The sequence below is a fragment of the Fusarium verticillioides genome, chromosome 11 (genome assembly GCF_000149555.1).
Source record: "Fusarium verticillioides 7600 chromosome 11, whole genome shotgun sequence".
Taxonomy (NCBI): domain Eukaryota; kingdom Fungi; phylum Ascomycota; class Sordariomycetes; order Hypocreales; family Nectriaceae; genus Fusarium; species Fusarium verticillioides.
The window spans coordinates 1,351,867-1,368,263 of record NC_031685.1 but is presented as its reverse complement, the minus strand read 5'-3'; the positions used below and the strand labels follow the sequence as shown (position 1 = coordinate 1,368,263).

At 49.0% G+C, this 16,397-nt stretch overlaps 7 protein-coding genes across 10 annotated transcripts; 2 read left to right on the top strand and 5 right to left on the bottom strand.

Moving 5' to 3' along the window:
- Nucleotides 1-358: 358 nt before the first annotated feature.
- FVEG_10719 (hypothetical protein) lies at nucleotides 359-3,068 on the top strand. Its single transcript, XM_018899882.1, has 2 exons — nucleotides 359-860; nucleotides 910-3,068. Exons 1-2 carry the CDS (start codon nucleotides 778-780, stop codon nucleotides 2,921-2,923), a joined length of 2,097 nt encoding a protein of 698 aa, XP_018758044.1. The 5' UTR covers nucleotides 359-777; the 3' UTR covers nucleotides 2,924-3,068.
- On the bottom strand, nucleotides 3,005-6,102 carry FVEG_10720 (hypothetical protein). 4 transcript variants are annotated; one of them, XM_018899883.1, is made up of 9 exons: nucleotides 5,737-6,102; nucleotides 5,480-5,602; nucleotides 5,308-5,426; nucleotides 5,072-5,263; nucleotides 4,483-5,027; nucleotides 4,163-4,436; nucleotides 3,940-4,115; nucleotides 3,709-3,892; nucleotides 3,005-3,658 (listed from the first exon to the last, which is right to left on the bottom strand). In XM_018899883.1, exons 1-9 carry the CDS (start codon nucleotides 5,817-5,819, stop codon nucleotides 3,192-3,194), a joined length of 2,163 nt encoding a protein of 720 aa, XP_018758045.1. In that variant the 5' UTR covers nucleotides 5,820-6,102; the 3' UTR covers nucleotides 3,005-3,191. The 4 variants fall into 4 exon arrangements, with proteins under 4 accessions (XP_018758045.1, XP_018758047.1, XP_018758046.1 ...); XM_018899885.1 differs by having other exon boundaries at nucleotides 5,484-5,602; XM_018899884.1 differs by having other exon boundaries at nucleotides 3,718-3,892; nucleotides 5,737-5,900.
- Nucleotides 6,103-6,731: 629 nt separating this feature from the next.
- Nucleotides 6,732-8,050, bottom strand: FVEG_10721 (hypothetical protein). Its single transcript, XM_018899887.1, has 2 exons — nucleotides 7,824-8,050; nucleotides 6,732-7,769 (listed from the first exon to the last, which is right to left on the bottom strand). The coding sequence occupies exons 1-2, from the start codon at nucleotides 7,868-7,870 to the stop codon at nucleotides 6,785-6,787; spliced, it is 1,032 nt and encodes a 343-aa protein (XP_018758049.1). The 5' UTR covers nucleotides 7,871-8,050; the 3' UTR covers nucleotides 6,732-6,784.
- Nucleotides 8,051-8,638: 588 nt separating this feature from the next.
- FVEG_10722 (hypothetical protein) lies at nucleotides 8,639-10,175 on the bottom strand. The gene is made up of 2 exons (XM_018899888.1): nucleotides 9,935-10,175; nucleotides 8,639-9,869 (listed from the first exon to the last, which is right to left on the bottom strand). Exons 1-2 carry the CDS (start codon nucleotides 10,142-10,144, stop codon nucleotides 8,763-8,765), a joined length of 1,317 nt encoding a protein of 438 aa, XP_018758050.1. The 5' UTR covers nucleotides 10,145-10,175; the 3' UTR covers nucleotides 8,639-8,762.
- Nucleotides 10,176-11,475: 1,300 nt separating this feature from the next.
- FVEG_10723 (1-pyrroline-5-carboxylate dehydrogenase) lies at nucleotides 11,476-13,523 on the bottom strand. Its single transcript, XM_018899889.1, has 3 exons — nucleotides 13,328-13,523; nucleotides 11,857-13,276; nucleotides 11,476-11,803 (listed from the first exon to the last, which is right to left on the bottom strand). Exons 1-3 carry the CDS (start codon nucleotides 13,478-13,480, stop codon nucleotides 11,736-11,738), a joined length of 1,641 nt encoding a protein of 546 aa, XP_018758051.1. The 5' UTR covers nucleotides 13,481-13,523; the 3' UTR covers nucleotides 11,476-11,735.
- A 523-nt stretch (nucleotides 13,524-14,046) lies between these two features.
- FVEG_16873 (hypothetical protein) lies at nucleotides 14,047-14,918 on the top strand (the record flags this gene model as incomplete). The annotated part of the gene is made up of 2 exons (XM_018906111.1): nucleotides 14,047-14,177; nucleotides 14,225-14,918. 2 exons carry the CDS (start codon nucleotides 14,047-14,049, stop codon nucleotides 14,916-14,918), a joined length of 825 nt encoding a protein of 274 aa, XP_018758052.1.
- A 90-nt stretch (nucleotides 14,919-15,008) lies between these two features.
- On the bottom strand, nucleotides 15,009-16,363 carry FVEG_10724 (pyrroline-5-carboxylate reductase). Its single transcript, XM_018899890.1, has 2 exons — nucleotides 16,032-16,363; nucleotides 15,009-15,982 (listed from the first exon to the last, which is right to left on the bottom strand). Exons 1-2 carry the CDS (start codon nucleotides 16,072-16,074, stop codon nucleotides 15,102-15,104), a joined length of 924 nt encoding a protein of 307 aa, XP_018758053.1. The 5' UTR covers nucleotides 16,075-16,363; the 3' UTR covers nucleotides 15,009-15,101.
- Between the last annotated feature and the right edge of the window lie 34 nt (nucleotides 16,364-16,397).

Sequence of the window (16,397 nt, the reverse complement as noted above, 5' to 3'; positions counted from 1 at the left end):
AGCAGATCGTGACGGCATACGATATGGGCTTCAAATAAAGCCAGAGTCAAAAGATTGTGAGGAAAAGGTTGTTGAGGAAGAAGTCGGAGTGTGAGTGGTGCTTGTGTCCACAGTTTGTTTTTCAGATACTAACACAGCCCTTTACCCCTGTCCGTTATTTCTTGGGTGACAATAATGCTCCCCCACCGCTAGCTTCTGCTCACCATTGTTGAGTGTGAGTGGGGAGAGGCGTTTTCTGTCATGTTACATCTCAGGGACTCGTTGACGTCACGACTTTTTTGTTCGACTCTTTTGGGTATCGAGTGTACTTGTCATCAATTAACTCGAGACCCTTTTTTTTCGGGTTACTCGGTCTTTTTGACATTGCCGTTACCGTGATGGAGATGGGTCTTGATTATGACGCGTGACAAATTGTGCTAGTGGTTTTGATGGATGGATATTCCCATCGCGTGCCGTGTTATCCAGCGATTGATGCGACCTACGTCCTTCCTGATCATCTCGATCTGATGAGGGTTTGGCTATATAGTTAAGTTACTGGTGGTCTGCTGGCTGTGGATGGGTGTATCCTGTATGTATAGCTTCATGGAGTATCGTATGCTTTGACATACTTGCTTGTCTATTTTCGCTTTCGAATTGACTCATCTCGCGATGCAGCTTGAAGCCTTGCCAACTACTAACTGTCTATTCTTGTCTTCGTTTGCTCTTTGGTGCGCGATTCATCAACCTCTCATGCTACCACGACTCAATACCGCGTAATACCATAGTCCACTTATCATCATGAAGTTTCTGCAACAAAATTCCCTCACACAAACGTCAATGTCTCAGCCAGACGAGGATATCTCCCCGCCACTTCGTCACCCGTAAGTCTGTCCGACCTTATTGGCACTTCACGAAACTCACGTTTTACAGATATCTTTCTGGCAACTTTGCACCAATCCATCAAACAACAAATCTCACTCCATGCACATATAGTGGATGCATACCGCCAGAGCTGACCGGTGGTCAGTACGTTCGGAATGGCGGCAATCCCGTCAGCCACCAAGACCTTGGCAAAGACGCCCATTGGTTTGACGGCGACGGTATGCTCTCTGGCGTCTCGTTCAGAAAGACATCCGTGGATGGGAAGATTGTACCAGAATTTGTCAATCAGTATATCTTGACGGATTTGTACTTATCGAGAAAGACGACGTCGGTTGTGTCGCCGATAATGCCAAGCATCACGACCCTGGTAAACCCGCTATCTACAGTGTTTCAGATTATGTTGGCGACCGTCAGGACGATATTTCTGGTCATTCTCTCGAATCTTCCTGGGTCTCAACAAGCCATCAAGCGCATCAGTGTTGCGAATACTGCTGTCTTGTACCACGATGGGAGGGCTTTGGCGACATGCGAAAGTGGACCGCCCATGAGGATACAGCTTCCCTCGCTGGATACTGTCGGCTGGTTCGACGGTGTCCAAGCTGAAGGAGAGCCAGAGAAATCTCAAGCCAGCAGTGATGACTCTCCGTTCGGCGGTAGCGGGCTCTTCAGCTTCATGAGGGAATGGACGACAGGGCATCCCAAGGTCGACCCTGTCACTGGAGAGATGCTTCTATATCACAACACTTTCATGCCACCATACGTGCACTACTCAGTACTTCCGAAAAGTAACGAAAATGCGCCTGGGCACAGACTTGTCAGACTTGTCAATCAGCCGGTTTTGGGAGTATCTGGCGCTCGGATGATGCACGACTTTGGAGCATCTCGAAGTCATACTATTATCATGGATCTTCCTCTGAGCCTTGACCCTCTCAATACAATGAAAGGCAAAGAGGTTGTAGCATACGATCCGACGAAACCTTCACGGTTTGGAGTGTTCCCGCGCAATAAACCGTCCAGCGTCCGTTGGTTTCATACAGCTCCATGCTGTATCTTTCATACTGCGAATACCTGGGATTCTCATTCCAGTGACGGTAGGAAGTCTGTTAACCTTCTTGCTTGTCGAATGACTTCCTCTACGCTAGTATATACAGCAGGAAATATTCGGCCTCCAGTAAGGCCTATGTCTACCCGAGCGCGGGACTGGTCAGTCGAGAAGAAGGAAACGGCCTGCAGATACAAAGAAGCTCCTACACTTGAGTCACCTGGGGAAGCAACTGGTGTGACCGATTACTTCTCCACTACAGAGTCCGACGACTACGACCAATGCCGACTGTACTATTACGAATTTGACATGGCGACCAAATCTCAGAACAGTGTCAAGAGCCAGTGGGCTCTCTCTGCGATACCTTTCGAGTTTCCTTCTGTATGTCCAGACCGAGAAATGCAAGAGGCTCGTTACATCTACGGCTGCAGCACGTCAACTTCCTGCTTTGGTGTTGCTCTTGGACGAGCTGACAAGGTCGATCTGCTTATCAAGATGGATGCCAAGACCCTCATTCAACGTGGGAAGAAGATGGACACAACGCCTATCACTGGGTGTGTCGATAGACGGTCAGTTGGCGAGATTCTTGAAGAGAAGAGGAAGGATGATCCTATAAAGATATTTCGTCTTCCGCCAAACCACTACGCTCAAGAGCCGCGGTTTGTTCCTAGAGATTCTTCAACTGCGGAGGACGATGGATATCTGCTCTTTTATGTCTTCGACGAGTCTCAACTCCTGCCTTCTGGGGATTGTCCCAAATCTGCGAGGTCTGAGTTGTGGATTCTTGATGCTCAGAACATGCGTGATGTTGTGGCCAAGGTTCAGCTTCCCCAACGAGTACCATACGGTCTGCACGGAACTTGGTTCTCTAGTGAGGATATTGAAGGTCAACGGGTTGTGAAGTCTTTGAGAAGCTTGGAAGAGGTGCAAAGGAAGAAGGATGGTTGGGTTAATAATGGAGGACAGATAAGGAAGTCATGGATGGTGCTGCGGGAGAAGTTGGAGACAGCTGTCGGATGATGGACTCTGGTTTTCATTATGGTTCGCTTTTACGATACCCCATTGCGATCTCACGACCCAGTTTTGTAGCTTATAGGTTTTGTCAATATGTGCAGACAACTCTTCATCCTTCAAATGAATAAATAAGAATATCTGACTACTCATAAAGCTCTTAGAACTCCCCCATGGCTCCAATTGGCATGCAACTCCAATGACCATTCCATTAAGCATGAGCTCGTAACACCATGATTGCCTAAACTCCGACAATGCCCAAGCTGTCCCAACCTTTTCACCAAATATCGTGCTCCACCATTGTATGTGATAAGAACTCAGTGTCGCTGTTCGCGATCGAATTCGCCATGTCAATCATCTGCGCAGTCGTGAACCACGCATCCATTCCCAAATCATCCATACCAGGCAACATCGAAGCCATAGTCTCATTATCATCATCCAGGTCATTGAGCTCTCCTTCGCCCTCACCAATCGTTCCTCCAATAATCTGTCCATCGATCGGAATCGGTGTTGTTTCAGATTGCTCACGCGGTAATCGACCCAGCATATCATCAAGCTGCTGCAACTCGGACCTTCTGAACATGGCGATGAGATTGCCCTTACTTATCATCTCATTGAATATGATATGCGTCTTGTGTCGGAACGTAGCATCGTATTCTGAAAATCGGGAATCAAGAACGGGCGCGATGAGGAGGTTAAAGCTCGATACGAATAGCGACTCAAGATCGAAGGGAAGAAACGCTTCTGGAGAATTATTAGTATATGGCGGTGACGAGATCAATCTCTTGATTTACCAAGCAGACCTTGACTTTGCAAACAGCCAAGAATGTTGATCATCTGGTAGGAGGAGTCGATACACATCTTGATCAGGTTCCAGACAGTTTGGGATGAGTTGAGGGCTTCTGTTATAGCATCGGGGGTTTCGAAGCGGATTTTGAGGAAGCAGAGTAGTAGAGGTCTTGTTGCGAGGACGATACACTGTAAATGTCAGTACGGGTCGTTAGCTTACGCAGCAATGATAATACCTGATGATAAAGAGTGTGGAGGTATCCTGCAACCCTCGAAACGCCGTTTACCGCTTTATCTGCACCAAGAGGGAATTGCTGTTGGAGCTCGTCTGCAAGTCCGGCAATGTTCTCGAGAACCTTTTTAGTGCTGAGAAGGAACTTCTTGTTCAGCCGACCATTGGCTCCGTATACGCCTAATAACTGATTAGCTTCGTACAGATAACGCGACAGGCCTTCTCACCTCTTCCAACTGATGCAATTGTCCGGCAAAGTCGAATCTGCATATGAAGCGCTGCTACTCGTTGTGTTGACCCATCAAAGTGCGGAAGCTGGTGATGAATGTCGTCGTCGTGAATGGATTGCGGTAGGCCCATCAGAGATGTCATCTCGCGGTCTAACACGTAGACGGTCCACCATATCCTTCGACTTCGTTCAACAATCCGATCGCCCAATTGATCTACAGGCATGTCGGTATGCATTCCCTGCCCGAGTGCAACTCTCATCGCTTGTCCAATCTGCTCAAAGTTAGCTGAATTCGCTGAAGCACAGTTGGGGGCGTACAAATCCATGTGATGAGTGTCTGTAGTCGAGAGACTCAAAGTATAGAGCTATACAACATAAGATCTCTGTCGATATTAGTGGCTGATAAACGAGGATATGAATGCTTGGTAGAAGTCGGATGGCCGTGACGAAGTAGTCGGCTCCAGGGGGTCTCTTTGCTTGGTAGTTGCTATTCTCGGCGAAAGCTTTACCAAAAGCGAGGATGAGAAGAAGATGGATGTAAGGAAGGTCCGCTGCTGCAATATGACGGCTCGGATCCGCGTAAAATTCGTGCAGATATGCCATGAACGTCTCCTCGTCGAACAAGTGAAATAGCTGGCCGCAGTGAAACTTGACTGTGTTGATTAGAAAGACCGCATGGTCGAGACTTGGCATAACTGGCGGATCTAGCGCTGGAGTAATTCGAGAGCCGTCCCAGCCAAGATCGTATGCTAAGCCATCGAAGAGTAGGTTATCCACTGAGATAGGGCTTTGGTGGATGTATTCGTGAGTGAGACTGAGGACGCGTCGGGTGAAGGACCAGTTTGATGATGTTCCGAGATAGACTAAAATGTTAGCTGAAGTCTTGCTGAAAGCAATGAGTACTTACATTCTCGTCCTTGCGCTGATTGCATAAACTTGGACTGCCCAGATGACAACGGATTCACTAGAGCCGACGCGATTGGGTCCAGTCCCTTCCCGCTGCTGTTGGTGCTACTGTGACTTCCAAGGAGCGAGTCCTCCGTCGGCAGCGAAGCAGAAACATTGCCGCCAGGTGAGGGTAAGTGAGGCGGTGGTTCAACTATCGCCATCAGCAATGGCCTTCCATCAGATCATCACACATACCTGAATCAGACGGTCCCCCAACATTGATGTTCGTATCCAAAGACCCAGGCGTGATGTATTCCGCAGTCCCGGTACTCGATTGACTCATCGCAGCGCGTTGTTGTAAATCCAGAATGAACCTTTGAAGCCATTAATATGTCATGTCGTAAAAAGTCAATCGCGGTGAGCTTACCCACGCGTGACGAGAACCTTTTGATCGCGTTGATCAAACTCGCAAGACAATTTGCGCTTCTTGCACGCGTCGCAAGGATGTGACCCTGAGCATTTTATTTTCTGCTTGCGACATCGCGAGCACCTATCCTCTGTCAGTAATGCTGATCCTCCTTGTCATTGCTGATGCTCGGTGAGTGAGGCGAGGTTCACGTTGCAAGGTGAGGGGTAAATCAGTGCAGATTGATACAGGGGATTCAGGCTCAGCGCCGTACTCACGCATTATCAGATCTTTTGGAAACACGGCCCGATCCTGCAGTCGTCCCAGACGTTTTCCGCGCATGCGTCGTTCCAGGCGCCATCGCAGCGAATCGTATGATGAGAGAACAAAGGCGCTGATGAATTGGAAAGAAATTGTTTCGGTGGTTGGCGGGGAAGAGGAAGGTTTCGTTAGCTTAAGCTCCAGTGGCTATTTTGCCCCTGCTGTAATGTTGGGGTTAGAACAGCCGCCACTGGGTCACGAGTATTACTCTCTGAAGTGTAAAAAAAGACGAAATCCCAGGGAATTAATCGGGAATGAAAATTCTCAAGAGGAAGAAAGGAAGAAGATGGTTGTATGTGGGGTTAGAAATTGCTATCCTTTTACTATAACAAGTGCGATGAGATGAGTTTGGGGGCTTTCACCAAGTGGAGGTGCACTGTTGATAACGACTTTGGAGTGGGACAGACCCCGTTTTTTGATAGCGGATTAGGCTTTGACCCTGGTCGTTTTAGTTAGGTCAGACTAGAACATGGGGAAAACGATAATCGAAGCACCGTGCACTTGGCCACGGCCTTCCCAGATGGGTTGGGCATGCCTTAGGGAGCAAGAAAACATAAGGCCTAAATTTAGGATAACAAAATAAGTTCCATAAAGGGTATTCTAAGCTCATCCTAAATCTAGACTAAATTACCTAAATCTTTTTGTCACTTAGGCTTAAGGTCCCGAGTTTTATTTCCTCCCCTAGGCATGTCACACAATCAACGCAACAGGTCCACTGGTGGTGCAGGGGATGGGCTTGAGATATGCATTCATCCCAATACGTTGAGGTTTGACCCATGGAAACGCGATGGAAGTATTCGCCATTCTTCTCCCGCTATTCTGCAGGTTGACCAGCACGTCAATCCTTGCATCGAACAGCCCGGGGAACATTCCTGGAAGAACAGGGTCAATGGGCGTTCCCCCCGAAGCCGTCACGTCACCTGTATGTCTCGCCACATCTCACAAGTCTCGTCTCATGTCAGTAACAGCTCTATTATTCTCAATATCCAGACTTTTCCCCTCTATCTAGTTAAGACGTCCCTTGACACGATCCGTCCAAGTCTTAAGCAACTCCTCCTCTTTATCACCCGCCTCCTTCATGATACTCTTAACACTAGTCTTGACAGCCTCACCGACAGGCTCATACGGATGTCTCGGCGCCAGCTTCTCCTCAGCCCCTTCAACACCCGCCAATCTTGCCGAAAACACAGCAACCGCGTACTTTGTAGAAGCAACACCCGCTTTGCAAGGTCGCTCAGCAAGAGCAGCAACTTGTTGCAACTTCAGTGCCTCCTCGAATTTTCCCTCCTTGTACAGAGCGTAGATCTTTGATGTCAGAGTTGGGAACACGTTGGCAAATGCTGCGACGCATCCTACACTGCCGGCTGCTAGACCACCAATGAGAAAGTCAGACTGACCACCGTACGTAGAGAATTCTGAAGAAGGGATTTGAGCTGCGAGACGGGTGATCTTTCCAACAGAGCCACAGGTCAACTTCACGCCGACAACGTTGGACTTTCCGCTAGGGTGAGACTTCTTGCTCTCCTCATAGATCTGAACAATAGTCTCGGAATCAATATCAACACCATTCGTCACACCAGGAAAGTTATAAATAACAACAGGCAAAGGCGACTTCTTCGCAACCTCCGAAAAGAAGCGCTTGACAACATTCATACTCGTCGCCTTGCCAAAATACGCAGGGGGCAACACGAGGAGATAATTCGCGCCAGCCTTGTGTGCATCTTCAGCGAGCTCGAGAGTCTGCTTGGTAGAGTGAGCTCCGACACCGGCCATGAGGGGGAAGTCAGGGCCGATTGTCTTGCGAGCGAGGGCGATGAGCTCATAGCGCTCTTCGCGGGTGAGCAGGAAGGCTTCGGCGTTGGAGCCCATCACGATAAGGCCGTTTAGGCCGGAGTCGGCGAGATGGGCGAAGTATTTTGCTTGAGAGGCATGGTCTACTGTGTCGTCTGAGTGGTTGAAGAATGTGACTGCTGGACACCATACTCCGGGGCTGGGAATGTCAGTATGTGATGATACCCAGAGTTGGAGGTGAGGCTTAACTTACCTGGGAACATGGGGTTGTTGGGAGGGTGCAGGGTTAAGGGAGCCCATGACGATGAGATTGAGTGTTTGGTTGACGAATTAATTAATGTAAAAACGTAACTTGTTGATGATGTTTCAATTGATGTAGATATTTGACTCAATCGTTGTTCTTTAAAAGCATGATGATTATCACCTCCTCATCTGAAGTGGGGTTTGTATCGCGAATCTGTTCCGACGTGTCAAATGGCGTCTCCGAAGATGGAGGGTTTCAGTGGTTGTTGCGCTGCGTCTCGGCCACGGGAACCCGTCCGCTGTGACCGGCAGGGCTCCCGGTGTATACTGCGGGCCTGGAAGCCAGCGCTGGCCAGTCATGTGCTACGAAAGCTCGGTCGTGCCGGCCGAGTCACTTCGGGGCTACCTCCTGACTCTCATGTTTACTTTCCGGGGAATATGCTGAGAAGGCAAAGAATTTGATGCTCAATATTCTCTCTGACTTCTAGAAGGTCTCGAGAACTTATCAAATTTGAGCTTTTCGTTATTGTTCCTCGGGCAGGGGCGACATTCGGTTTTCCGACGCCGGGAGGAGACTAGGCTGATCTACTTACCCTGGAGTCGAGTGCCAGCAATGCATCAATGCACAAATATGGACATGTTACCAGGCTGTACTGTTTGATGTTCATTTTAAGAAGTTAGAGTATGAAACGTAATATATCTCCAAGTTCTAGCATCTGCAGAAATGCAATGTGAATGGGGGAGACGTCCTCACACTCCAAAAGCTTTTCGTTAATTGGTGCCAGCCGACCAAATAAAATCTCAAACAGATGGAAAAGCAGATATCAGAAAAGGTTCAAATGATGACTGTGTATTATTATCCAAGGGTCCAACATAATGTACCGCAGTTATATCTAATTGGTGTTAGGGAGAAAATAAAGACACCCAGAAAGTGTGGATTGCCGGGGCATTAAAGCTTAGTCTGGCCAACAGGCTGTATATCCACAAGTTCTGTCGAGTTACCAAGTCTCCAGCTCACAGCACCTCCCCAATCGCCCTCCCCTTGATCTGTCTTGGGGTTCTTCCACCTCCATCTCGCCTCAGGTTGCTCCCCCTTCTCCGACTGCAACAGATCCTTCACAAATCCGCCAAAGATAGGAAAGAACTTGAACCCGTGTCCACTGTCTCCAGACAAGAATAGTACCGACGAAGATGTGTTGGGTACATAGTCGATGATAAAGTCCGAGTCGGCTGTATCAGCGAACCAACAAAGTGTCTTCTTCACGAACGGCCTTTCAGTGAACTGAGGAAGCGTTTGGCGAACAAGCTCACGAAGTTGCTTCTCGTCGCCCTCGGGTACGAAAGCACTTTGCTTCAAGTCTGTAGGTGCATGAGATATTCCTGTCTTGGGATCAGTGTTGATGAAGCCACCGCCCATGGGACATAGCTTGAGAAGATTCGTCTTGGGATCGGGCTCGAAGAAGAAACCAAGATCACGCGCGTATGTCACTGGAATACCGCGAAGAGCAGATGTTTCATCATCGGTCAGATGAAGATGAGCGACGGACCACGACTTTGCGACGAGCTGTTTGCCAATCTCTGGTATGAGCTTAGCACCGGCTGCGCCGACGGAGACGATGACCAGATTAGAAGGGTAAAATAAGCCGCCCGTGGTTTTAACGCCCTTTGCTTTACGACCAGACGAAGTCTTCTCGTAGACGATCTCAGATACAGAACCTGCAGTACCAAGGATGTACTTCACACCTTGAGCCCGCGTCGCCAGAAAAATGGACTTCAACGCGTTTCCTGAGTGCGCGTACCCATCAAACCTATTAAAGTACCCACTCCACCCAGGAAACGCGCTATCCTTGTACTGCCAAACAGCATCTGCAATATCCTTCTGGCTATCAAGTGGCGAAAGATGAGATCGCATGCGAGGATCTCGCTCAGCAGCAGCGCGGAATCGATTGAGCGTGTCGAGCGCTTCTTTGGGTGCTTTGCCGGAAACACAGTGCAGAAAGCCTACTTGGTGGAAATGGGGAGCGAACAGGGGAGTCTGCCAGGCGTCAATGGCTTTCTGATTGGTCAATTGGTCAATGCTGGCCCAGTAAATTTTGAAGTTGGGGTATTTGGGGGACTTACCACTGTGAGGTCTTGGTATAGAGGGTCTTCGTATTCTGCGCGCACAATCTTGTTAAGGTCATTCGCAGCAGACCATCGAGAGGGAATCTCTTCATCTTTGTCGAGAACGGTAATGTCCTTGTAGCCAGCTCTGAGAAGGTGCACGACTGTTGAGAGACCGAAAGCACCGCCTCCAACAATAAGGATCGGTTCAGATTTGGAGACGCTCATGGTTGCACACTTGAGGTGGGTGAATTGAAGCTATTTCTGATAAGACTGAAGCAATTGAGGCGTCATTCTATAAGTATTCCCCCATCACGAGCCTCCAGTCCCATCGTCGTTCGATATCCGGCCACTACCGTCTCGTGATGCGCCTACGCTTAACGCCTTTCCACCACCCGAAGTATCAACAATGGCCAGAAATGCAAAAATAGGCTGGTGACGCTACGAATGCGACACCGGGAGACCTCCCGATGCTGATACCAGAATGATTGGCGTTGGGAAAACTGGACGCTATTTTAGCGCTATCGTCTCCCCATCCGTGCTGAAGTGGAGTCTGGCTGGAAGGTTAGCGTAGCCGCAATTGCAACCCGACGATCTTTGATACGGTTTTTGCGTTCTGGGGTCTTGTGACGACGTGCATTATCTGGGACCAGCTGATATGGAAGATTCGGGAGTTGATTGCAGCCGTTATCGGAGTGTTTTATCGCGGGGGTCTGTTGCAAGCCGTTTACCGGCATGCGTGCATGCGTGACTGTTCCTGGGGTGAAGCTAGGATAGGCGGCATGGATGGTTCTACATGGTAGACGCTGACTCCAACACTCACCTCAATTTTCCATAGATTGATAGTGAAGTGAGATGAAAAGTCAAGAAGAACCACAGAAGGGAAGAAATACAGTCAGTAATAGTGAGAATATCCTTCACGGTTTTGTTTCACTACCACGAACTGCTCTCAACCCTCGGCTTCCAAACCCGACACCAATTTTTTGTGAAGAAGCCTTCCAGAAGACTTGAAGGAACATCGTAGCAAGCTTCTAGAACATATCTCAGGCACGAATATGCCATACTGACAGCCCTTGTACCTGTCAAGCCGTTAAAGAAACCCAGAGCTGAATAGCGCGATGCATGTGCCAATCAAGGCCCCCAGGTCCTTCTGTAGTCTGAAACCAGGAGGGCATGTAACGAGGGACCAATTAGATGAAGGAATATCTTCCGATGGAGGTTGTTGTGGCTTGTCAAAGCTTAGTTGCTAGTCTGTCTGCGGTTCCTGACATATGTATGTTGTTGATATGGCCATTGGCAGGACATCATGAGCGGCATCAAGGGGGTCAAATGCGTGACCAGCTTCACGACATAAAGTCAATAATTCTGAATCTATATGAACGAGTACTCGTGAGTCTTGAGGAATCGCTCTCGTTGAAGAGATATGAGTTAAATGTGTAAAAGTAGGTTGGTATATACTTGAGGCGAATATCGTGAGTCTTGCGCGGATGCAAGTCTGCGTATAAGATAGTCACACAGATGAGATACATCAGCCTCGGGATTGGAATGACAGGACCAGAATATATATACATCTTAAGTCAAATGCATCAACAATGCAAGGTCCAGTCAAGTCTCGAGTCACGATCATAGAGGCCAAAGGAATTGTTCATTAGAAGTCCATTAATTGCAGTTCTTAGCTTTTGGTACAAATCTAGATAGGCTATGCTAACTCTATTGGGTGTTTGAAGGATATAAAAACTCCTCCAGCTCAAAGAACTCCTCCTTGACAAGGCGAGGAGACACAAATCGTCGAAGCATGTCAGGGCTACCAGCTCGGTCGTTAGTACCAGAGCTTCGAGCACCACCGAAGGACTGTTGGCCCAATGAGAGCAGCAGTTGTCTTGCAGTCTGTAACATATTAGTATTGCGAGCGACACAAATATAGGGAATGGAGGACTTACTGAGGTAGAAGTTACCGGCAGAGTAACGGAGAGCATCCTCAGCTTCACGTAGAGCAGCACGGTCTTGAGCAAAGACAGCACCAGTCAAGGCAAGACCACCGCCGTTCTCATCAATGTTCTTGAGCATAGGAGTAAAGTCAGAGTCCTTGTAGACGTAGACAGCAAGAACAGGACCGAAGATCTCCTCGTTGAAGAGTCGGTGATCAGGCGAGTCAACCTGGTAAACAGTAGGCTTGACGAAGTATCCAACGGAACCATCGTACTTTCCACCAGCAATCAGCTTGACCTGGGGATCCTTGTTGCTCTCGTCAATGATCTTCTTGATCTTCTCAAAAGATCGGCCGTGAATCACAGGACCCATGAAAGCCTCGAAATCCTTATCGGGGCTACCTTGAGTAATGTCCTTCATCTTCTGCTGCATGAGAGAGAAGAACTCCTTCGCCTTTGACTCGGGGATGTAGGCGCGAGACGTAGCAGAGCACTTCTGGCCTTGATACTCAAAGGCACCTCGGATAGTGTGGTTGACAACGTTGTTGATGTCGGCAGAGGGATGCACAAGATGGAAGTTCTTTCCAGAGGTCTCGCCAACAACACGAGGGAAATCGCGGTAACGCTTCTCAGCAATACCCTGACCAATCTTTCCATAGATCGAGCGGAAAACCTCTGAAGAACCGACAAAGTTGAGACCAGCGAATTCGCGATGCGCAAGGACAGTCTCGGTGATCTCGGCAGCGTCACCAGGGACGAATTGGATAACATCCTTAGGAAGACCGGCCTCCTGGAGGATCTTGTAGATGATGGTGCTGGGGTGAATGTTGTACTGCGAGGGCTTCCAGAGGACAACGTTACCGAGAATAGCGGGAGCGATCAAATTTCCACCGATGGCGGAGAAGTTGAATGGCGAAACAGCGTAGATGAATCCCTCGAGAGGACGGTAGTCGATGCGCGTCCAAATACCATCCGTTCCACGCTCAGGCTGCTTGCTCATAATCTCCGCAGCATAATGGCCAGCCAGACGGAAGAAATCCGCCAACTCAGCCGCAGCATCAATCTCACCCTGCCAGACATTCTTTCCCTGCCCCAACATCGTCGAAGCAATAAGCTCATATCGATACTTTGTAGTAGCAAGTTCCGCAGCCCGCTGGAAAATAGCAGCACGGTCGACAAACGGTGTGTTTTGCCAGTCCTTCTTCGCCTTGAGGGCAGACTCGATAGCAGCGCTGACTTGCTCTTTTGAAGCGAGGGGGTAGTTTGTGAATGTTGTGGCGTGTTCTGCGGGGAGGACTTGGTCTTCGTTGGCGTGGATCTTTTGGGATACGCCGTTGAAGATGATTTCGCTCTTTAGGGGGAGTTGAGAGCGGAGTTTCTTGAGGGCTGCTTCTACCTTTGCGCGCTCAGGTGAGTTCTTTGTGTATGTGGGCTAAACAGTCAGTATCCAAATTCAAATCGTTTTCAAGAGGAGGTCACTCACGTTGGGCTCATTACGAGCGGCGGGGAGTCTGAAAGGCACAATCGTAGCATTGCCTCGCTTCTGCAGTGAAAGCGCAGGTGTAGAAGCGCGAACGCGACAGAGAGGAGTCAAACGACCCTTTGACGTTTGCAAAGCACGAACTGAAGAAGCCATCTTGAAGTATGAGGAAATGTAATCTCGTACTGTAAAGCTGCAATTCTGATATAGTGAATAGAGAAAAAAAAACGTAAACAGATGCGCTCGTTTTTATGTTGACATCACAACCTTATCCCGGCGCTGCAACCGAAACTTTTTTAGTGGAGTAGAGGGGTTGATTCAGTTACCCCTCACAGCGCTAAAACGCCAGATTAAGCCACCGGGCGGGGGGCCGACCAGTGTCACAAGACGCTGAGGGCGCTGCACGGGAGGGACACCGATGGGGGGCGTTTTGGTGGTGGGGTTTGGTGAGTTAGTGAAGGGTCGGTTGAGGATCCCGTGGTGTCGGTTTGGCCGTGCGATGGTGTTGGTGTAGCTGTCTCGTACTGATTGGAAGGATGGTTGGGCTTGAGGGACAGCTCCCGGCATTTGTTGGCTTGGTAGTTGTTCTTCTGGAACCGCTATCATTTTTGCAAGGTGTTGTATCTTATCAAACACCACGACACCAACGCTTTGAGAGCCTCATCTAGTCGAACACTGCCTACAAACCATTTATTATCCATTCAAACGAAATACCATAACTCATGGAAAAACATCAAGATGTCGCTGAAACAACATTCAGTCGCAGCCATCTATGGAGGCCCATCGTTGGGGACATAGCAGCTGCAGCTATCTCTGCAACTCTAATAACACCGGTAATCACGGTGATTGACCAGTATGTCTCATAGCCTCTCATCACAAAACTCAACTAACAAGCATCAGATCTATGGTAGAGAAGGTCTCTTTCAACAGACCTCTCGTACAAGGCATGAAAGTTCATAGCTTGAACGCTATCAAACATCCAGGCCGCTTCATCTTTAGCCGTGCGTTTGGCTACGTCTGGACTCTCTACGGAGCGACGTATGCTGTATCAAATGCATCGGATACGCTGGCTCATGAATTTCACAGAGCGGCTGTTGGGACGATTACTTTTGTCAATACGATGATAGTAAATGTTCCTCTTGGCGTGCTAAAAGATGTGCGCTTTGCTCAGATGTTCAGTGCTTCAACAGCGCCGACTGATAAGGTCGCACCTGTTGTCAAGCCTGGCATTCCCCGAGCCGCTACAGCTACATTTCTCATGAGAGATGCCATCACGATCTTTGGATCTTTTACAATGGCACCTTGGCTATCATCTCTCATCCCAGACAGCTTATCACCAAGCCCGCACTTCAAGGCGATCATATCGCAGTTAACAGTGCCAATCTTTTCACAATTCTTCGCTACCCCAGTTCACCTGCTTGGGCTGGACTTGTATGCCCGACCGCGGGGAATACCGTGGGTCGAGCGTTCGGCACAGATCCGAAGGGACCTGTTCTCAGCCACAATACTGCGGTCTCTGAGAATCATCCCGGCTTTTGGAGTAGGGTGTGTGGCGAACATGGAGGCAAGGTCAAGGTTTCATAAGCTGTTATAGGGAAGGCTTCTAGAAGGCTATGGGCACGGCGTGTAGAATGAAAAGCAGGTACAGGAATGAACACAGAACGGGAAGACTAGTATAGTAGATCGGAGATAATTTGCATTTTGTAGACAGTCTAGGGAGGAGGCGTCCGGTACTTGGTACACAATACTTTTTATCATCCACAGTTCCTAGCTAAACCTATGAAGTCGGGCGTGTATCATTGACATGAGTCGTAGTCTCCATCAGCCTTGCCAGAGTAACCGCTTCCCGTAGTGCACGTCCAAGATGGCCCCTGACTCCCGCTTCTTCTAGAACCATGATTCCTCCGATGGTGCAGCCCTCAGGCGAAGTCCCCTGATCTCTCAAATCACCCGGCTGCAGTCCACTCTGAAGCATTGCAGCTGAGCCCCTCATGGACTGGTAGATCATAGTCTGTGCAGTAGCCCTGGGTACACCAACGGCCACAGACGCGTCGATGAAGGCGTCGCAGATGATAGCCCACATTGCTGGGGTAGAGCCTCCAACGGCGGTAGTGGCGTTCATAAGGCGTGGAGCGACTTCGGTAGTTCTGCCGATGGTGTTGAAGAGGTTCTTGGTGAGATCCATAAGCTCTGCTGGGACTTGAGGCTCGGTAGGTGATTTCTCAATGGCGATAAGACCCTCTGAGACCATGCATGCGATATTGGGCAGAGTTCGAATTACCCAGGCCCTGCCGGAGGCATTCTCTTTGGTTGTATCGCTGCCATAGAGTGTAGATTCGAGTTTCTCCTTTGTCCAGCCAGCGGCTACACTGATAAGAAGTTTGCCTGATAACGCATCGCGAATACCGTCTTGGATGAGAACATCAGCAATATCAGCTGGATCAACGCCCAAGACGATTACGTCGCCGTTCTGAACAGCTTTGACATTGTCGCCACGAGATACAGTCAAAATGCTGCTGTACTCGGAGAACTGGTCATTAAGCTTGGACTCTGAACCTTCTGATCGCACGCAAGCGATGATCTTTGTGAAAGGCAGATCTGTCTTGCCGGCCTTGATAGCAGGAAGCAGATTCTTCACAATGGGCTTTGTGATGTTTCCTACAGTCGTTAGTCACAGTACTGCAAACTCATTGGGCGTTCGCCTAACCTGTTCCCAAAATGGTGAGTGTGGCATTGCTCAGACCAGCCATGCTTGCGATAACTTTCGTGACGGGGGATGCGATTTAATCCAGATGTAACCGCAGAAAATAATGTCTTATTCGCCAAACGAAAACAAAGCATTAACAAAGTACCTAAGAAGTGCATACACCTAAGCCATGTGAGTAGCCGATCTTGTGACTTCACACGAAGAAATAGACCAAACCACGACTGGAAAGATGTTGGCAAGTCGTGCAGATGCAGGAATGTTATCTCTTTGTTTTGATGAGGGGTAGTATCGACGGGAGGGCTGCCGATGAAATGATTGCTGAAGTCTGAACCGTGGGGTAGAGTTAAGCTCCGCAGTTACAGTGGG